Source organism: Dipodomys spectabilis, unplaced genomic scaffold, assembly GCF_019054845.1.
Source record: "Dipodomys spectabilis isolate Male_0828 unplaced genomic scaffold, ASM1905484v1 ptg000085l, whole genome shotgun sequence".
NCBI classification, from domain to species: Eukaryota; Metazoa; Chordata; class Mammalia; order Rodentia; family Heteromyidae; genus Dipodomys; species Dipodomys spectabilis.
Window position 1 is genome coordinate 7,040,526 of NW_024870762.1, and position 18,535 is coordinate 7,059,060.

The following is an 18,535-nucleotide window of genomic DNA, read 5'->3' on the forward strand; positions in this document are numbered from 1 at the left end:
AGGTGAATTGACCAGTGTTAAACTCGGCTTCATTTTCATGCACCTAGATCTCTGTGAAATAGTTTTCCCAGAGCTCCTTTCACCTCCTTATTCCTCAGTGTGTAAATGAGGGGGTTGAGGGTGGGGGTCATAACTGTATAGAAGAGAGAAATGAATTTCCCATGAGTGCGAGCGTAAGAACTGTTGGGTTGGATGTAGACGGCAGTGATGCTTCCGTAGAAAAGGGTCACAACCATCAAATGGGATCCACAGGTCCCCAGCGCTCTTCGCCAGGCCTGGAGTGACTTGATCTTTATAACTGCCTTGGCTATGTATCCATACGATGTCAGTATCAGTGCTAAGGGGAAGAGGAGCAAGACTAATGAAGCCACGAAGAGCTGGATCTCGTTGGCATGGATGTCCACACAGGCGAGCTTGATCATGGAAGGTACCTCACAGAAGAAATGATGGAGCCAGCGGTGTCCACAGCGAGGTAGTCGGAGTGTGATTGTACCCTGGATAAGAGCATTTCCTACACCACTCAGCCAGGCAACACCTACCAGGGCCTGGCACAGCTGTGGGTTCATCACCGTTGCATAGTGGAGAGGTTTGCATACTGCAGCATAGCGATCAAAAGCCATGACAGCCAGGAGAACACATTCACTGGAGCCCAGTGCTAGGGAGACATACAGTTGGATGGCACAGCCCAGGCTAGTGATGGTCTTGGCTGGTCCTTTTAGGTTCCACAGCAGCTGAGGAACAATACTGGTGGTAAAACAAATGTCAACTAGTGAGAGGTGAGTAAGGAAAAAGTACATGGGTGTTTTGAGTTTGGGCTCTATGGAGGAGATGAGAATAATTATTGTATTTCCCACCAAGGTAAGCAGATAGGACATCAAAACTATCGCAAAGAGTATCTTTTCCAGCCTTGGTTGCTTGGAGAAGCCCACCAAAATGAAGCCTTCTTTTGTACTGCTATTGGTCATGCTCCTTTCCTTATGTAAATAAGAAAGAAGATATTACAAGAGTTAAGAGGTAGCTGAATATCAACCACCATGGAATATTGCTTTGAAACATTGACTATGATGGACCTAATTATAGTGTCTGAAGGAGTAAATTTTGGCACAGTGTCTTTCAGAGTCTGCAGAACAGCACAGAAGGCTATTTTAGAAACGAAGGCTTTTCCTCACTGATGGATATCAGAATCTGAGGGAAAACTTGCCTTAGAAGAAAATTAAGAAAAGGAATGTTAAATGAATAAAAAAAGTCCTTTATGCTGATTTCGATTATTTAAATTTTTAAATGTAAGCTTCAATGTCTTTGATATAAGCAAATTACATATAACTAACATCTCCATTCTTCATTCATAAACATTAAACTGAAATATTTTTGAAGATTTGTTTATTCGAATCACATTTTCTAGAGCTGATTTGTTACTGTAAAAAGTCAAACTATTATCAAAATCAAAATATTGCACTTATATCTAAATGTTTATCTATATGGGCACTTAATTTCAGAAGCATTTTTCACTTAGGGATGAATTACTCACTGTTAGTCTGCCATCATAGTAAGTATGTGAATTTTTTGCACTGTGTTTAGAACAAACCATTCTCCTCCTTTGGTTTGTGGTGTTGGGGAAGGAAGTCAGTTTTCCAATCTTGTATGGTGGAAAGGTGGCTGAATCTGAATAGGCTTCAACACAAGGAGAGTTCTTCAAGAGATGAAAGAGGTTGTCCCAATGTGCAGCAAGCCCTCAGACATTTCAAGAAGACTAAAAGGGTACCTTCTTAAAACTCCAAATAGCTATACACACAATAGTTAAAAATATATTCCCCAGTTCAGTGCATATGCATAAAGACCAAACTATATCTCATGTTTAAGACAAGAGACACTTCCTACAGGGTATAAGTAAAAATTACTCCAGGCTTAAAGGATAACAATATCCCTAATAATAATTTCAATCACGTGATTATTTTATTATATGCAAAAACTAATTGAATAATATATGAAAGCATTCTCTTATGCTGATACCTTACATAAATTTCATTTATCACAAAAAACTATTACTGAACTAAGTCAAGGACAGGGCTGGGTGAAAAGCTGGATACCAATAACCAATAATTTCATGAAATCCCTGAGTGATCAGCAAAGGGGAAAAGCACAGTAATAAGAAGAAAATGTGAAGGATCAAATATATGTAGATATAATAGCAATGGTAATTGTATTAATATATTAATATGTATATGTATATAGGATATAATTGTATTTAAACAATAGCATAAATATACAATATAATATGCTATTATATAATTAGTAAGTAATAAATACATTATATAACACATACTAACTATACAGTTCTAAGTCTCATAAATGTTCTCACAGTTGGAAATATACATAAACACAAACACCTAAATTACATGCATAACTTTCCATTTTGTCATTTTGTTCCTATCAAATGAATGAAATAATGTCAGACATACCATACTTGCTCTAATCCTGCTTATCTCTGTCAAATGAGACTTCCTACATTCACTTGAATACACAATCACACACATAAACCTCCAAAGAATGCAATGAGAGACCAGTCATGGACCAGTTTCTTACTCACCAGAATATGTTTACTTTAGATTTTTCACTTGGGTGAAAAAATCTAACATCAACTTTTTATCCATATTAGCTTCCTTTACTCAGATGAGATTCTAAAACTAGAATCTCAACTTGCTGTTAAATTTAAGAATCATACCTATGATGTAGCCATAAAATGCACGAATAGTGATGAATTAGTTATAATGTAAGCTCACAAACCAGTGGCTGAGTTCCATGTGTGTGCTGTCAGAGCTGTTATCTGAGACCGCAGATCCCTAAAGACCAGCAAATCAGAAGAGACTGTCAGAGGACACAGACCAGTGAATTCAAGAATGTCCCAGGGACACAGATCTCCCAATTAACTTCAGGCTTTGTAGTATCCAAATTGTCTGAGGAAGTTATTCTGCAAGATATTCATCTTTTTGCTTCTCTGATTCTCTAATATTTTTAAAATGTTGGCCAAACAAGTTAAGATGCCTAACTTCTGCTGTTAGATTGTGATTTTTAATTTTAGTTGTTTCCATGTTAAATTTCCATCATATATTGCATTATTTCTGTCTTTTTAGTCAGTATTTTGTGTTTTGTTGTATGAATGCTATAAATTTTTCCCACTGTAGGTTTCACAGCATTTAAGTATTTCTGAGTTTTATATTTTATGAATAAAGCTGTTATAGATATTTTCATGTTTATGTTTGGTTGAATGAAAGTGTAAATATTTTTTGCTACTGCATTTTGGGATAGAATTACCTAGTCATAAATTATTCATTCCTTCAGTTTTAGCAGACTCTACCAACTTTGGAAACTAGTGTGTATATTAGATATATTTCATATTTATACCAGTACATGCTCCATATCTATGCACACACTCAATATTTTCTATTATTTTCATTTTACTATCTCATTGTTATTTTAATTGGCGCTCCCCAATGGCAAGTAAGGCTGACCAGTTTATTTCATTACATTTTGAATGGTAGGTATTAAGCGATTTTTTTTGTGTGTTGTACCTGCTCAAGTTTCTAGTCTTTTCCCAAGTAAACTTTAAGGAAATTTTTTTTAAAAGTTTGTGTTTCTTTTTTTTTTCTCCCCAACTACCCCTCCCCCACTGCCCAGGTTGTAAAGTTTGTTTTCAACATAGTGTCTTGTACATCTCATTGTTACAATGGGTCAACCTGTATCCCTATTTAAGCATTTCTCTTTTTCCCTTCCTCTCCCCAAATTAGAAAAATGTATATACAAGATGCAGGGCACCAGAATCAAATACAGTGAAAACAGGGGCTATACCATGGGGGAAGAACATACCAAAGAAACAAAAAAAAAATCACATAGTACATTATAAATATGTTAAAAACAATAGCAAGAAAGAAAAAAAAAACATTTGTGTCCCTATCTTGGGGTTCATTTCACTTAAAATCATCTTATATAGTCATATGTACATAACTTTTGACCTTTTCTGCTTGTCCTAAACTTATACTAGTTATTGCAAATAAGGGAAACCATTGGACCTATGTTTTTTTGGGCCTGGCTTGCTTCACTTAATATAATTTTTTCCAAGTCTTTCCATTTCCTATAATGGGGTGATGTCATTCTTTCTGATGGAGGCTTAGAATTCCTAGATAGATAGATAGATAGATAGATAGATAGATAGATAGATAGATAGATAGATAGATAGATATAGATACCTATATCTATATCTATAGATAGATAGATATCTCACATTTTCTTGATCCATTCATCGATTGAGGGGCATCTGGGTTAGTTCCATATCTTAGCTATGGTAAATAATGCTGTGATAAACAGATAAACATAGTTGTGCTGGTAGCTTTAGTATGATCGAAGTGGTTGAACAAGTTTACATTCCCACCAACAATGCAATAGGGTTCCCTTCTGGCCACATCCCCTCCAGCATCTGTTGTTATTAGATTTCTTGATTATAGCCATCCTAACTGGGGTGAGGTGGAATCTCAATGTTGTTTTGATTTGCATTTCTTTTATGGCTAGAGAAGTTGAGCATTTCTTCATGTGTCTATTGGCCATTCTTATTTCCTCTTCAATGAAGTTTCTCTTTAAGTCTTTAGCCCACTTATTTATCACGCAGTTGTTTCTTTGAGGAATTCTTGTTGGAGGATTTAATTTGTTGAGTTCCAAGTGTATTTTAGATATGAAACGCTTGTCTGTTGTATGGCTAGTGAAGATCTTCTCCCAATCCGTGGGCTTTCTATTGATCTTGCTAGCTATGTACTTTGCCATGTAGGAGCTCTGCAGTTTCATGCAATCCCATTTGTCCAACCTTTCTTTGATTTGTTGTGTTGCTGGGTGTCTATTAAGAAAATTTCAGCTTGTGCCAAGAAGACCTAGGGTTTCTCCTATTCCATCCTGTAATGTTTTCAGGGTGTCTGCTTTGACTTTGAGGTCTTTGATCCATTTGGTGTTGATTCTGGTGCAGGGTGATCTATAAGGATCTAGTTTTAGTTTTCTACAGGTGTTTAACCAGTTTTGCCAGCACCATTTACTAAAGAGGCTGTCTTTCTTCCATTCTGTTTTTTTTAGCTCCTTTATCAAAGATTAGGTGGCTATAAGTCTGTGGGTTCATTTCTGGATCTTCAGTTCTATTCCATTGGTCCTCAGGTCTATTCTTGTGCCAGTCCCAAGCTGTTTTGATTCCTAGGCTTTGTAGTAGAGTTTGAAATTTGGTGTTGATATTCCTCCAGCACTGTTCTTTCTGCTAAGGTTCATTTCTGCTATTCAGGATCTTTTATTGTTCCATATGAATTATTGGATTGCGTCTTCTATTTCATTGAAGGATGAGGTTGGAATATTGATAGGTATTGCATTGAATTTGTAGATAGCCTTTGGAAGAATTGCCATTTTCATGAAGTTGATCCTCCCAATCCAGGAGCAGAGGAGGTTTTTCCAATGCCTAAGTTCTGCTTTAATTTCCTTTTTCAGGTTTTTAAAGTTTTCATCATAGAGATCCTTCACTTCTTTAGTTACTGCCTACATATTTTATTTTTTTGTAGGCCTATTACAAAAGAAATTGCTTTCCTGATTTTAACCATACTCTTCTCATTGTTGTCATACATACAGAAAGACCATTGATTTTTTAGGGTTAATTTTATAGCCTGCAACTTTGTCAAAGTTTCAAATAATTTGGGCGTGGAGTCCATGGGATTCTTTAAATACAAGATCATATCATCTGCAAAGAGAGAGAGAGTTTTACTTCATCTTCCCCTATTTGGATCCCCTTTAAATTTACATCTTGTCTTATTGCTGTAGCTAGGCATTCTAATACTAAATTGAAGAGAATGGACATCCTTGTCTCATTCCTGAGTATAGAGGAAACAGCTTTAGCTTTTCACTATTAAGTATAATGCTGGCTGTAGGTTTTTCATATACAGCCTCTATTACATTGAGGAATGTTCCATGAATTCCTAGTTTTTCAATAGCCTTCATCACAAAGAGGTGTTGGATCTTGTCAAATGCTTTTTTTGCATCTATTGAGATAACCATGTGGTTCTTATCATTGCCCTTGTTGATGTGCTGAATTATATTAATTGATTTCATATATTGAACCAGCTTTGCATCCCTGAAATGAATCCTGTTTGATTGTGGTGTATGATCTTTTTGATGAGTAGTTGAAGTTGATTGGTCAAAATTTTGTTGAGAATTTTTGCATCGATGTTCATCAAAAAAATGGGTCTACATTATGATGATGAGATATATACAGGACATGAACTTTACAATGCTGGGTGAGGGGGAGAAGTTGAGGGGGTGGGGAGGGAAGTGATGTTAGGGGAAAATCAAAGGAGGAGGTAACAATACTCAATAGGAAATGTACTCATTACCCTACTCATGTAATTGTAACCCCTGTGTACAGTGTTTTTACAAATATATATGTATATATATACATATATAAAGAAATGAGTCTATAGTTCTTTTTCTTTGATGAGTCCCTGCTTGATTTTGGGAGGAGGGTTAAGATGGCTTCATAGAAAGAGTTTGAATAGTGAACTTTCACTTTCAATTTCATTGAAGAGTTGGAGGGGTATTGGTGTGAGTTCTATGTTGAAGACCTTGGAGAATTCCGCTGTAAATCCATCTGGTCCTGGGCTTTTTTTTAGATGGGAAGTCTCTTATTGATGTTTCTATTTCGATGCTTAATATGGGTTGGTTTAACTCATCTTGGTTTAGTTTCAGCATGTCAATAGGAAATTTTTACATATGTTAGAAGTGTGAAAAATAAAAGGAAAATTTCAAATACTTTCTTGATCAAGTATAACTTTATCAACAAAATAAGCAGGGAGTTGGTAGTTAGAATTATATGCTAACATGAATTCAAACTATAAATTATTTTGAAAAATCATATGTATTGGCCCAAACTCATACATATTGCCCAAATTGAATTTATTCTAAGACTAACACTAAACAAACACAATTCCTAAAATAGCAGATACAGGAGACAAATTATTTAATCAAAGTATTAGATCTTAAATCAAATGTGTCATAAAATTTGAGGTCCACAAGAATGATAACATAATGTTATAGCAGTGATTAGTTAGAAAAACTCTATGGGGGAGAATGATGAACAGGGTGATACTGGTCAAGATGTATTATACTCATAAAATGACAAGTTGAATAGTAACTCCTCATACAATGATTTAAAGATAATAAATGTAATTGAAAAAAACCCTCTAATCTGTTAAATATATATATATATATATATATATATATATATATGTCATTTAAGATCAGTAGAACAGATATGTTTTCTTAAGGTTCTATTACAATATGCTGCTACAATGCCATTCTTCATGCTGTTCTATAATCTTTTTTGATTCTTCTCAGAGTTGATAACAATATCTCAATTTATTATTACATTGTTGCTACTGGTTTCTTCTATTTCATCTTGTAGAATACTGCTAACGACTTTTCCAGTTTTACTAGTTTCTCAAAAATGTACATTTGGCATCATTAATCATCTCAGTTATAAAGTCTTTTCTATTTATTTCCCATATTTGTATTTATGATGTAAAAAAGACATTTGAATTACTCATATGACACTATCATATAACAACACACAACAGAGACAATGATCAAGTGGTAAGGACATCTTTGTAGAATAGATAAAATATAATTTTGACTTTTGAGAAATAGTGGATAACATGCTTAAGTTAATAAAACTTCAAAAACTATGGAAATTGAGTGTTGGATGAAAGTGAGTATGTTAAGAGGAAGATAGACAAACTTTAAAAAGATGGTAGAGAGCCTGAAAAACTTACATTACTTTTGTATTGATTCCATAACCATTTTGGGAGCCATTTAATATTAAACTAGCATCATCACATATGGCAGAAACTTCCTGTAGAATAATAGAAGTTATCATTGAGATAAATAAGATGAAAAATAACATCTGGAAAACTTAGTCACAGAAACTCTGAAGGTAGGAGAAGGCCACATGAGCTCTGTGAATGAAGTGTTAATGTTTGTGGTAGAAAGTTATTACACACTGAAGGCACCCATGGTCCTTGAATTAAAACTCTGTTCTCCAGGTCAAACATAGCTACCATCCCATTTCAGCTCAGAGCTATATATTTTCAGTCTTTGTTAGGAAAGAATGTCTGAATTGGGACAATGTTAGGTAAAAGATGGGTTAATATGATATAGAGGATAAGCTAGAGAAGAGTTTCTGTCTGTGAATGGAAAGTAGATCTAAATGTAATGCAGGACCGAGTTAAAGTTTATTGTGACTTTCAAAGGAAAGGAGTTAATTTGTCATATAAAAAGATTGTTAGAATGATCTTAAGAAGTGACTAAATATGTAATCAATTAGGTAAAAGGCACCAATTCATTAAGTTTAGGATCACTTAAATGGTTTAGAAGTAGAGAGCAATTATTAACATGTAAAAGGTGCTAAGCTAAACTCTGTCTGGATGATAAGAGTTACCTTTTCTAACAGCCATAGAGGGTAGAAAAGTGTTCTCACCTGTCTGGACATAACCTGCCATATATGATGAACTGACTTGACATAACAAGTTTTAAGTACTACTTAGGTTAATGAGATAGGTAAAATTGGCCTTTGAGCCTAACCACTCTAACTCAAAATCTCAATCATGTTCATTACAACACAGATTCAAAAGTGAACATTAATACTCATACAAAAAATTATGGAGAGAAATTTTGATTAGTTTCAGTGTTTCCAGGAAAAAATAAATCAAATATATCACAATATAAAATACAAAACAAGGTAAACCAACCATCCAAGTACATATAGGGAGGGATGGATGAGGAATGTAAAGACTTTCTGAATGTCACACTATTTTGGGAAAGTGAGTAATCTTAAAGATTTAGTTGACAATTAACAGTGCCATAGTTGACTTTTTTTGACACTTTGCATAAAATATAAAGGTATGAAGTGACTGAATACACAAGAATACACAGGTCATGTGAAGAGCAAAAGATTATGCACAGCTAGTGAGCAGAACAAACCTTCCAGTCACAGCAATCAAGACACTCAGTAAATCAAACAAGTGTCAAACAGAATTGAATAGGAATTTTTGCACCCAGGGAGAGCCTTTATCCATCTGAAATTGTATTATATCTGTATTTAATATTACATGGCTGTCTGATAATTCACAATGACTTAATATTCTTATTAATTTTTATCAAAATTATGGTTTACATTTTCTTCTCAGTGGCATTGTACGTGGATTCACAGATCTAATGCTTTGCTTACAGGCACTGTTACTTTTTCTTTCTTTTATTTTGAGGTGCTGGTTTGGGAACTCAGGACATCACGATTGGTAGACTAGCACTCCACCATTTGAGTCATACCTCTAGCCATTTTTCACTGGTTTCTTTTGAGATAGGGTCTTGCTTTTTGTCCAGATGATGCAACCACTGCAATGACAGGCATATGCCACCATTGCCACTTATTTTTGAGATGAGCTTCTCATAAACTTTTTTTTCCTGACTATCCTGAAACCATAGTCTTCTCATTTTCACCTGGCGTAATAGCTAGGATTACAAGCATGAACTACTGTGCTAGGCTCATCCTACATTTTCAAGTTTAGTTTTGTTGCGATTGTTTTATGAAAGAACAGAGATAATATATACAAAATATTTGCAGGATTTTACAACTGGGTTCATTTGCAATTAAAAATACAGTGATCTCACATGAGTCTGTATGTCTTAATTTTTAAATTTACCAGTAAGCACTCTTTTAGCTCTTTAATATGTATGTTGGAATATACTTGTGGAAAAGATCTATGAAAGCTTCCACTTTTACTATCTGCTTTGAGCTGTGACACTGAGTTTCCATGATAGAACTGGAGTTTGAATGTTCTTTTTTGAGACAGTAGTGGCCATGATGTACAGTTAGAGAGATAAGTAAGTGGTACATGTGTGTATTTGGAAGTTGTTCTTTAACATTGTATTATTAAGTATCCAGAATAGAAGGCCACCATTTCCTGACTTTTTTCCATTAGAATTTTTGTTCCCTCCTCAGCAATCTCATCAGAGCTCCTTTCACATCCTTGTTCCGCAGAGTATATATGAGGGGATTGAGAGTGGGGGTTACAACAGTGTAAAAGAGTGTGAGGAACATGCCCTGGTTATGACCGTAGGATTTGTTTGGTTGAATGTATATGACTGAGCTGGTCCCAAAGAAAAGAGATACAACTAGTAGATGAGAACCACATGTTCCTAAGGCCTTGCGCCAAGCTTGGGATGACTTGATTCTTATCACAGCTTGTGCAATGAATCCATAGGAAATTGAGATCAAGACCATAGGAAGAAGGAGAAGAACTAAGGTACCCACAAAGAGCTGGACTTCATTTGCATGGATGTCCACACATGCCAACTTGATCATGGCAGGCACCTCACACAAGAAGTGGTGGAGATGACGATGCCCACATCGAGGAAGCCTAAGGGTGATGGTGCCTTGGATAAGAGTGTTTCCTACTCCACTTAGCCAGGCTATTCCCGCCAAAGCCTTGCAAAATGATGGGTGCATGATCGTAGTGTAACTGAGAGGCCTGCACACAGCCACGTAGCGGTCAAATGCCATAATAGTAAGAAGAACACATTCAGTGGAACCTAAGGAGAGGGACACATAGAGTTGGATGACACAGCCAGTGGATGTGATGGTCTTGGCTGGTCCCTTCAGGTTCCATAGTAGTTGAGGGACAATGCTGGTAGTGAAGCAAAGATCAAGAAAGGAGAGATTTGTGAGGAAGAAATACATGGGGGTGTGCAGTTTGGAGTCCAGGTAGGATACCAGGATGATGGCTGTGTTGCCCACAAGGGTCAAAAGGTAGGATGTCAAAACCACTATAAAAAGGATAACTTCCAATCGAGGTTGGTCTGAGAAGCCAAGCAAAATAAAATCGCCCCAAGAAGTTTCATTGTTTTGTTCCATCTGTCTTCTAAGGCAAGAGAAAAAGGTGGGAATTCCTGGAGAATTCAGTTTAGAGAAAGCATTGTTACTGTTTATCTACAATATTTGGCATAAAGTTTTAGATGAGGGTTTGAGCTTTGAAGTTACACAGAGAAGAAATAAGTGACTACTAAAAAGATATTCTTAAACACAAAGGCATTTTTGGTGTCATTTTTTTCTCAATTAACATTTGACATATTGTACATTTTTTTACTGTCTCACTTTCTTTCCTCCACATTGTTTAAATAGTTATTATTGAAGATAATCTACCTAAGAAAAGTTTAACATTTGAATATATATTTGATTTGGATACAAAAGAAGGAATTATATACAAAATTATATATGATATATAATATAATGATATCCATATGTAATTGTACAATATGTAGCTAATATATCATCAGTCCTCTATGTGTATGGGTATATATGTATATACATATAGATGATTGATATGATGAATTTAATTATCCATTATTTAAAGTATTTTGAGTGGCTATTCATAACAAAATAAATTGGAATGCAGTCAGGCATTAGTCAGGAAAGCAAATAGAATATGTTTCTTGTCTTTTAAGTCTCACCGATAAAGTAGGATGTGATACTTTTTACACTGGATTTTTTAATCAGAGTGATACAGAGTCAGAAGCAGATGTATTTCAGTATACAGGGAAGATCAATAATGTCCTACTTCCTTTAAAAATTATCTTTAAGTAGTTGCATAAAGGAGTTCCCATTTAACAAAACAGTTTATGAATACAATGTGTTTTGATCCAATGTCACCCCTTTTAATATTCTCACCCATCCCTTCCAACCCATCCCTTCCAACCTATCCCCCTTCCTTCACTTTTCTTAATTTTGTAGGATATACACTAAAATTTTGGCCATACCCTCTCTTCTCCTCCTCTTCATCTCCTTAATCCCATCTTATCCCTTTCAAGTACCTGTTTCCTGTTGTTTATTTTGTTAAATTTTTATTTTGCCTTTCTAAGGAATTAATAAGTACACACACACACACACACACACACACACACACACACACTCAAACTCAGATGATAATACATTTGTTGAGACACATAGCTACATGATGCTTTTTTGGTTAAAGTAAGGGGAAAGTCACTTACACTAACTCATTTAAAGACATGATATTGGCATTTGATAGGATCATAAGAAGACAAAGTATATCTCTGTCATTTCACTTGCCATTATTCTTTTTTTTAAATGAAAGAAACAGTTTGCATTGTAACATATTTCATCATATTATTTACTTATTCGTTTTTATGATGTTATCATCCATGATTCCAAATTCTCTTCCTTTATAATAACTTATTTACTTTTACTTCTAGGAAAATTAAACCATGAATTTGTCATTTTGTTCAGAATTTTGTTTATTATAAAAAGTAAAACTTTACTAAAATGGGGGTTAGTAAATTATAAAAAATTTAATTCTGATGCCAAATGTTTAGATGTGTATAGATAATATTCAATATACATATGTGAAAATGCAACCAGGTAAAATGGGGAGATGAGTGGAGTTGGGAGAGATGAGGGAGAATGATAAAAGGGTGACATTGATCAAGATGCATTGTATACTATTTGTGAAACGGTTAGCCTTTCTTAATGACTAATGAATTTGTTTAATTTTTTTATGTTTTGAAACAAGTCCTAGAGCCAGCTGGTAATATTTAGTAATTTGGAGGATCAAATAATGATATATCCATAAAGAGAAGGTCTTCCTCTTAATGTATACTAGATTATAGAAGATATAAAATATTCAACTCAACCCCATTCTTTTATTATTATTATTATTATTATTATTATTGTAAAAATACCATACAGAGGAGTTACAATTACATGGGCAAGGTAATGAGTACATTCCTTATCAAGCATTGTTGCCTCCTCCTTTGTTTCCCCTTCCCATCCCTTCCCATCTGCCACCCACCCATCCAACAAAGAAATCATCTTATAAATATATTAGAAACAATTTCAAGAATGAAAAAACATTTGAATCCTTATCTTGGGGTTCATTTCGCCTAACATCAACTTAACTGACCTTTTCCGCTTGACTCATACATATACTAGATATTGCAAATAAGGGAAACCATGGGACCTATGTTTCTTTGGGCCTGGCTTACTTCACTTAATATAATTTTTTCCAAGTCTTTCCATTTCCTAACAAATGGGGCAATGTCATTCTTTCTGATGGAGGCATAGAATTCCATTGGGTATATATACCACATTTTCTTGATCCATTCATCTACTGAAGGGCATCTGGGTTGGTTCCATATCTTAGCTATGGTTAATAATGCTGGTAACTTTGGTATGGTCTTGTTTGTAAACATTTGGGTAAATGCCCAAAAGTGGGATTGCTGGGTCATAGGGGAGCTCTACCCCCACTCTTTTGTACTTTGTATTTACTGTATATTTCCTTTATTTTTAATCAATATGCAATAAATTGTCAAACAAGATGCATTGAACTCACGGACACGTTGAATTGAAACCCCTTTGTCCAACTACTTAAAGATAATTAAGAAAAGAGTTCCACTCAGAAAACCCCAAATAATATGCCATATAGATTCTCATTTTCTACATAAAGATTCACACTTTTTAACACACTTCCTTAATACTGCTCAGAATAAAAAACCAATATATCTCAGACTGACATATTTCAGCTTTAGTCACTAGTCTGCAAATTATTTTACCAGATTGAAATTAAACATCAGTTATTCCCATCAATTAAGAAAATATTAAATTTTGTGTACTTTAAAAATTTTAGAATCCATGTTAAATTTAAAGTCTTGCAAAATGGAATGTGTTCCTAAACATGAATTTAATCATAAACATAAATCCAGGGATTACTAATGTTCCAATTTTGTACCAAATTTTAAAATCACATGATTAGATAGGAAGGTGAACACAGATACAACTTGAAAAATAATTATAATTGATTTTATTTTTCAGTGACTTTAAAAATTCACCAAGTAACATGTATTGAAATAATAGGTACTCAAAAGATGATATTAAAACTCAATGAGTTTGATAACTTGTTAGATTGTTTTAATTATTGTTGAGTTCATTTTTAATTTGTAAACATTCATGATCACAATATTTACTGAAATCTTTTTTTTCCTCAGCTTTCTTGATCTACAATCAACAAAAACTGAATATATTGTTGGGTGCCGGTGGCTCATGCCTGTAATCGTAGCTACTCAGGAGGTTGAGTTCTGCCAGCCCAAGCAGGAAAGTCCATGAGACTCTTATCTGCAATAAACCACTCAGAAAACTGGAAGTGGTGCAGTGGCTCAAGTGGTAGAGTGCTAGCCTTGAGCTGAAGAGCTGAGGGACAGCGCCCAGGCCCAGAGTTCAAGCCCCATGAACCACCCCAAAAAACCCTGAATATATTATGTATACATATACATTATGGATACATATATCTTTGATATATGTATATGGTAAGAAATGATTACCACTAGGGCTGGGAAGGTGGCTTAGTGGTAGAGCGCTTGCCTTGCATGCATGAGACCCTGGGTTTGATTCCTCAGTACCACATAAGCAAAAAGAAAAAAGCCGGAAGTGGCGCTGTGGCTCAAGTGGTAGAGCGCTAGCCTTGAGCTGAAGAGCTGAGGGACAGCGCCCAGGCCCAGAGTTCAGGCCCCACAACCGGACCACCCCTCACAAAAAAAAGAAATGATTACCACAAACTAGTGAATTAATTTTACAAAGGAGAATATCATTGGCATATATGCTATGAGTCTACAAGAATCACAGATAATGCCTAAATAACAGACTTATTCCTCTCACATCTTCCATACTAGGGTCATGATAAATCTTTAAAATATTTTAATGATATCTAGATTATAAGTAATCTTCCTAGGAGAGCCTTCTACTTACCCTAATTTTTGTTCTGATTATCTCAACGGGTGACTTCACTCTCTTCAATCTGCTGAGAGACAGCTTACATAGTAGAGGTCAGATTGGTAGACATTTGCCTGCTCTGCAGCTCAAGTATGACTTGTGGTTTGAAAGGAACCCTTGGATCAAATCTAATGACAGCTGTCACAAATCAATGCATGTATGTGCACATATAATATCATCTCATAATAGTTTGTAAAAAAGCAACTATTCAAATCTGAAATATAAAGATTATCCAGTGACATTTGGAAAGGAAAAATTGTCTACAAGAAAATCAGCCCTCCTCATTTTTTTCCCAAAAAGATCAAGAATTCTCTTCCTCCTAACATTTCCCCTCACAGTTCTCTTCACAGTATGAATAATGACTATTTTTAACAAAGATGCACAAAGTTCAGACCTTTGGCCAGACTCCTGAAGTCATCTATAAGAGAGTCACAGGGAATCAGTCAGGAAAGTAGTCAACTGAGAGAGGGCCAATATGGGACTAGAGGCAACTCAGGAGAGAGATGATGGAAGAGACTCATGCAATTATTTACATCCTCTAGATCATGTAACTATATTGTCAGCATGGACAGAAAGTCACTGGTGACATGACATTAACATATTAGAGTTTATCTCCTAGAGTGAATATCACTGAAATAAAAAAAACCCACAACCTACAGGAATGAAAATATTTCTTATGCAATTATCCTTGGAGAAAATCCAATGAGAATAAATAAAATACACTGGCTATGGGTTTTTCCTAAGACTTTAGGGATCATTATTTCCAAATTGCTAATGATAACAGAGTTGATTAGTGTCCAGAATGCTGCTTTCTCAAGGGAGAAACACAAAGGAGGGACTTTCTCAATAATATATGATTTGATGTCAGTCAATGTTATAGAAAAGTTCTCTCACTCACACTTAGACCCCTGAAATGCATACATCATTCCTCAAAGTGTAGAAAAAAGGGAAAACAGGCCATATTTTAGCTGTTATTCTAGGTAAAATGTTGGGTAAATAGGATTTATCTTTCAAATCCAATGATCTTTGTTGGTCATTAAAGTATTTTTCAACATTAATAAATAGTAACTGTAACAAGAGTATCTCAATCATGATTTATTATAAAGTATATCAAATTATTTTAATAACTTCCACACTTAGATCTGTTAGATTTGTTGGTAATTTTACTATAAATTACAAACTACTGAGACAAAATATTTTAGATGTATTTTCTAATTAAATATGTATAACTGAATACGTTAGCATATATTGTGACATATTTACATAAGGACTTTATATGTTGTGAGCCACAGATACAATTTTACATTTCAAAAAATTAAACAAATAGATTCATATTGTGCAGCCAATAGTTTCTGAAACTATAGATTTTTTTGTTGTTGTTGGTTGTGGGGCTTGAACTCTGGGCCTGGTGCTGTCCCTGAGCACGCTAACACTTGAGCCACAGTGCCACTTGCAGTTTTCTGGTGTTTTATTGGAGATAAGAGTCTCATGGAGTTCCTTGCCCTGGCTGGCTTTGAACCAAGATCTCAGGTCTTAGCCTTCTGAGTAGCTAGGATTATAGGTATGAGCCACCAGTGCCTGGCTGTTAATCATTTTTAAGGACACAAAATTTATAAACAATGCTGCCACTCTAAATTATGTGCCAAAATAGGAATCTGAGTACATTTTAAACATTTTTATAGGAAGAAATAATGTGTTTCAAAAGTATAGAGAATTAGGAGCTAAATGGAACACATGTGAGGAGGTAGGAATCAGCTGGCTTATTGCTGTCTACAAGATGTCTGAGAATGTGCAATGAGAATTTGGTAATCTTCTGAGACGTAACTGACATAGTTAAGTCTCAGCAGAGATGAGAATATTTTGGAAAAAACTGTCTATTGTTGATCTAACCTATTGAAGCATTTTCATAGCCAACTTCCTCCCAGCAATTTGCAATTATAATCTATCTCAGAGTTGCCTTTTACAGTAAATTACTAACGAAGAGACCTATAAGACATATTAGAAGATAGACTGCACAGGAATTATAGTTTATTTAATGTCTTTTTGAAAGAGCAGCTTTGCGTGGTTCTCTGTTACCTATCCATGGGTCAAAACCAGTTTCTTGCCCAGAGTTCTCCGCAGGGCTGCCTTCACTTCCTTATTCCGCAAACTATAGATGATGGGATTCAGCATGGACGTCACCGCTGTGTAGAAGAGGGCGAGGAGTTTATCGGTTCCAGGTGAGTGACTAGCCTTGGGCCTCAAGTAGGTAACAGATGTGGAGCCATAGAAGAGGGTTACCACCAGTAGGTGGGAGGAACAGGTGGAGAGAGCTTTGTGGCGGCCCTCAGGGGAGGGCATGACCAGCACTGCCGCTAGAATTCTAGCATAGGAAGCAAGGATCAACACAAATGGGCTGGAAATGCAAAGGACTGCCGCCACAAACATGGCCACCTCGTTGTGGGATGTGTCTCCACAGGCCAGCGCCAGGATAGGGGGGAGGTCACAGAAGAAATGGTCAATCTCACAGGGGCCACAGAAGTCCAAGGAGAAAATATAATTGGTCTGCCCCAAGCCCACTATGCATCCCATCCCCCAAGAAACCATCGCCAAGTGGGCACACACCCCACGACTCATCCGTGTGGCATAGTGGAGTGGGGAGCAGATGGCCATGTAGCGGTCGAAAGCCATGGCCGCCAAAAGGCAGCACTCGGTGATACCGAAGAAAATGAAGAAGAACATCTGTGAAGCACAGCCCTCCCGAGAGATTCCCCGAGCCTCACTCACGAGGCTCTGCAGCATCTTGGGAATGACAGAGCACGTGTAGCCGATCTCCAGGAGAGACAGGTTGGCCAGGAAGAAGTACATGGGGGTGTGCAGCGCTGGGTTGGTGCAGATGGCAAGCGCTATGAGCGCATTGCCCGTCAGGGATGCTAGGAACATGAGGAGGATGAGGGTGAAGAGAAGGAAACATTGTTCTGCGACCTCGGAGAATTTGGCAAATACAAAACGTTTGACAGACAAGCTGTTTTCCTGCCACAGGGAGCAATTGAGGCTCATCTCCTGGAAAAGAGAAGAGCAAAGTCATCTGACATGTGTTTTATTTCAAATGAGGGACACTAGTTATTAATTTTAGGGTTGTCTTTAAATAAAAGAAATCTCTTATCTGCAATTCTAAAGCTCCCAAACTCCAGGAATTACCAATCATTATCTCCTTTCAAAGGGAAAAATAATCCTTTGCTATGCTGACTGTGCCATTAAAAAAATGTACTTATTCACCCTGAAATGGAAAAATGAAACTTGCTTCTCTGTTCTTCTTCCATTCCTTGCTCTAACGAATTGTCTAGATACTACTAGATAAAGGTTCTTGTAGTGATTCAATTCTCTCAATTTCCACTGGCATTGTTTTTCTTTTCTCCAGGCATGTATTCGACAAGTATTGAGAACAGAGTAGTTTTTACTCTGTTGTACAGATTCAACAATGCATACAATCTGTTTCTCCACAAGTGGTATTTATACTTTAGTAAAGGAAAAATGAAATTTAATAAATTCTGAATAGTTTTAGCTATAAACTAGGGTATGTCCTGATACAGACTAACTTCAATAAGATGATTAGAATGGGTTGTTGAGAGTAAGAAATATCCTGAGATG

General features: G+C 35.9%; 3 protein-coding genes across 3 annotated transcripts; all 3 read right to left on the minus strand.

Annotated features, from left to right (window-relative positions):
• Positions 1–35: 35 nt before the first annotated feature.
• LOC122111205 (olfactory receptor 2G3-like) lies at positions 36–965 on the minus strand. Its single transcript, XM_042683931.1, has one exon. The coding sequence runs from the start codon at positions 963–965 to the stop codon at positions 36–38; it is 930 nt and encodes a 309-aa protein (XP_042539865.1).
• Positions 966–10,042: 9,077 nt separating this feature from the next.
• Positions 10,043–10,978, minus strand: LOC122111206 (olfactory receptor 2G3-like). The gene has a single exon (XM_042683932.1). It carries the CDS (start codon positions 10,976–10,978, stop codon positions 10,043–10,045), a length of 936 nt encoding a protein of 311 aa, XP_042539866.1.
• A 6,003-nt stretch (positions 10,979–16,981) lies between these two features.
• Positions 16,982–17,947, minus strand: LOC122111207 (olfactory receptor 10C1-like). Its single transcript, XM_042683933.1, has one exon. It carries the CDS (start codon positions 17,942–17,944, stop codon positions 16,982–16,984), a length of 963 nt encoding a protein of 320 aa, XP_042539867.1. The 5' UTR covers positions 17,945–17,947.
• Positions 17,948–18,535: the final 588 nt, after the last annotated feature.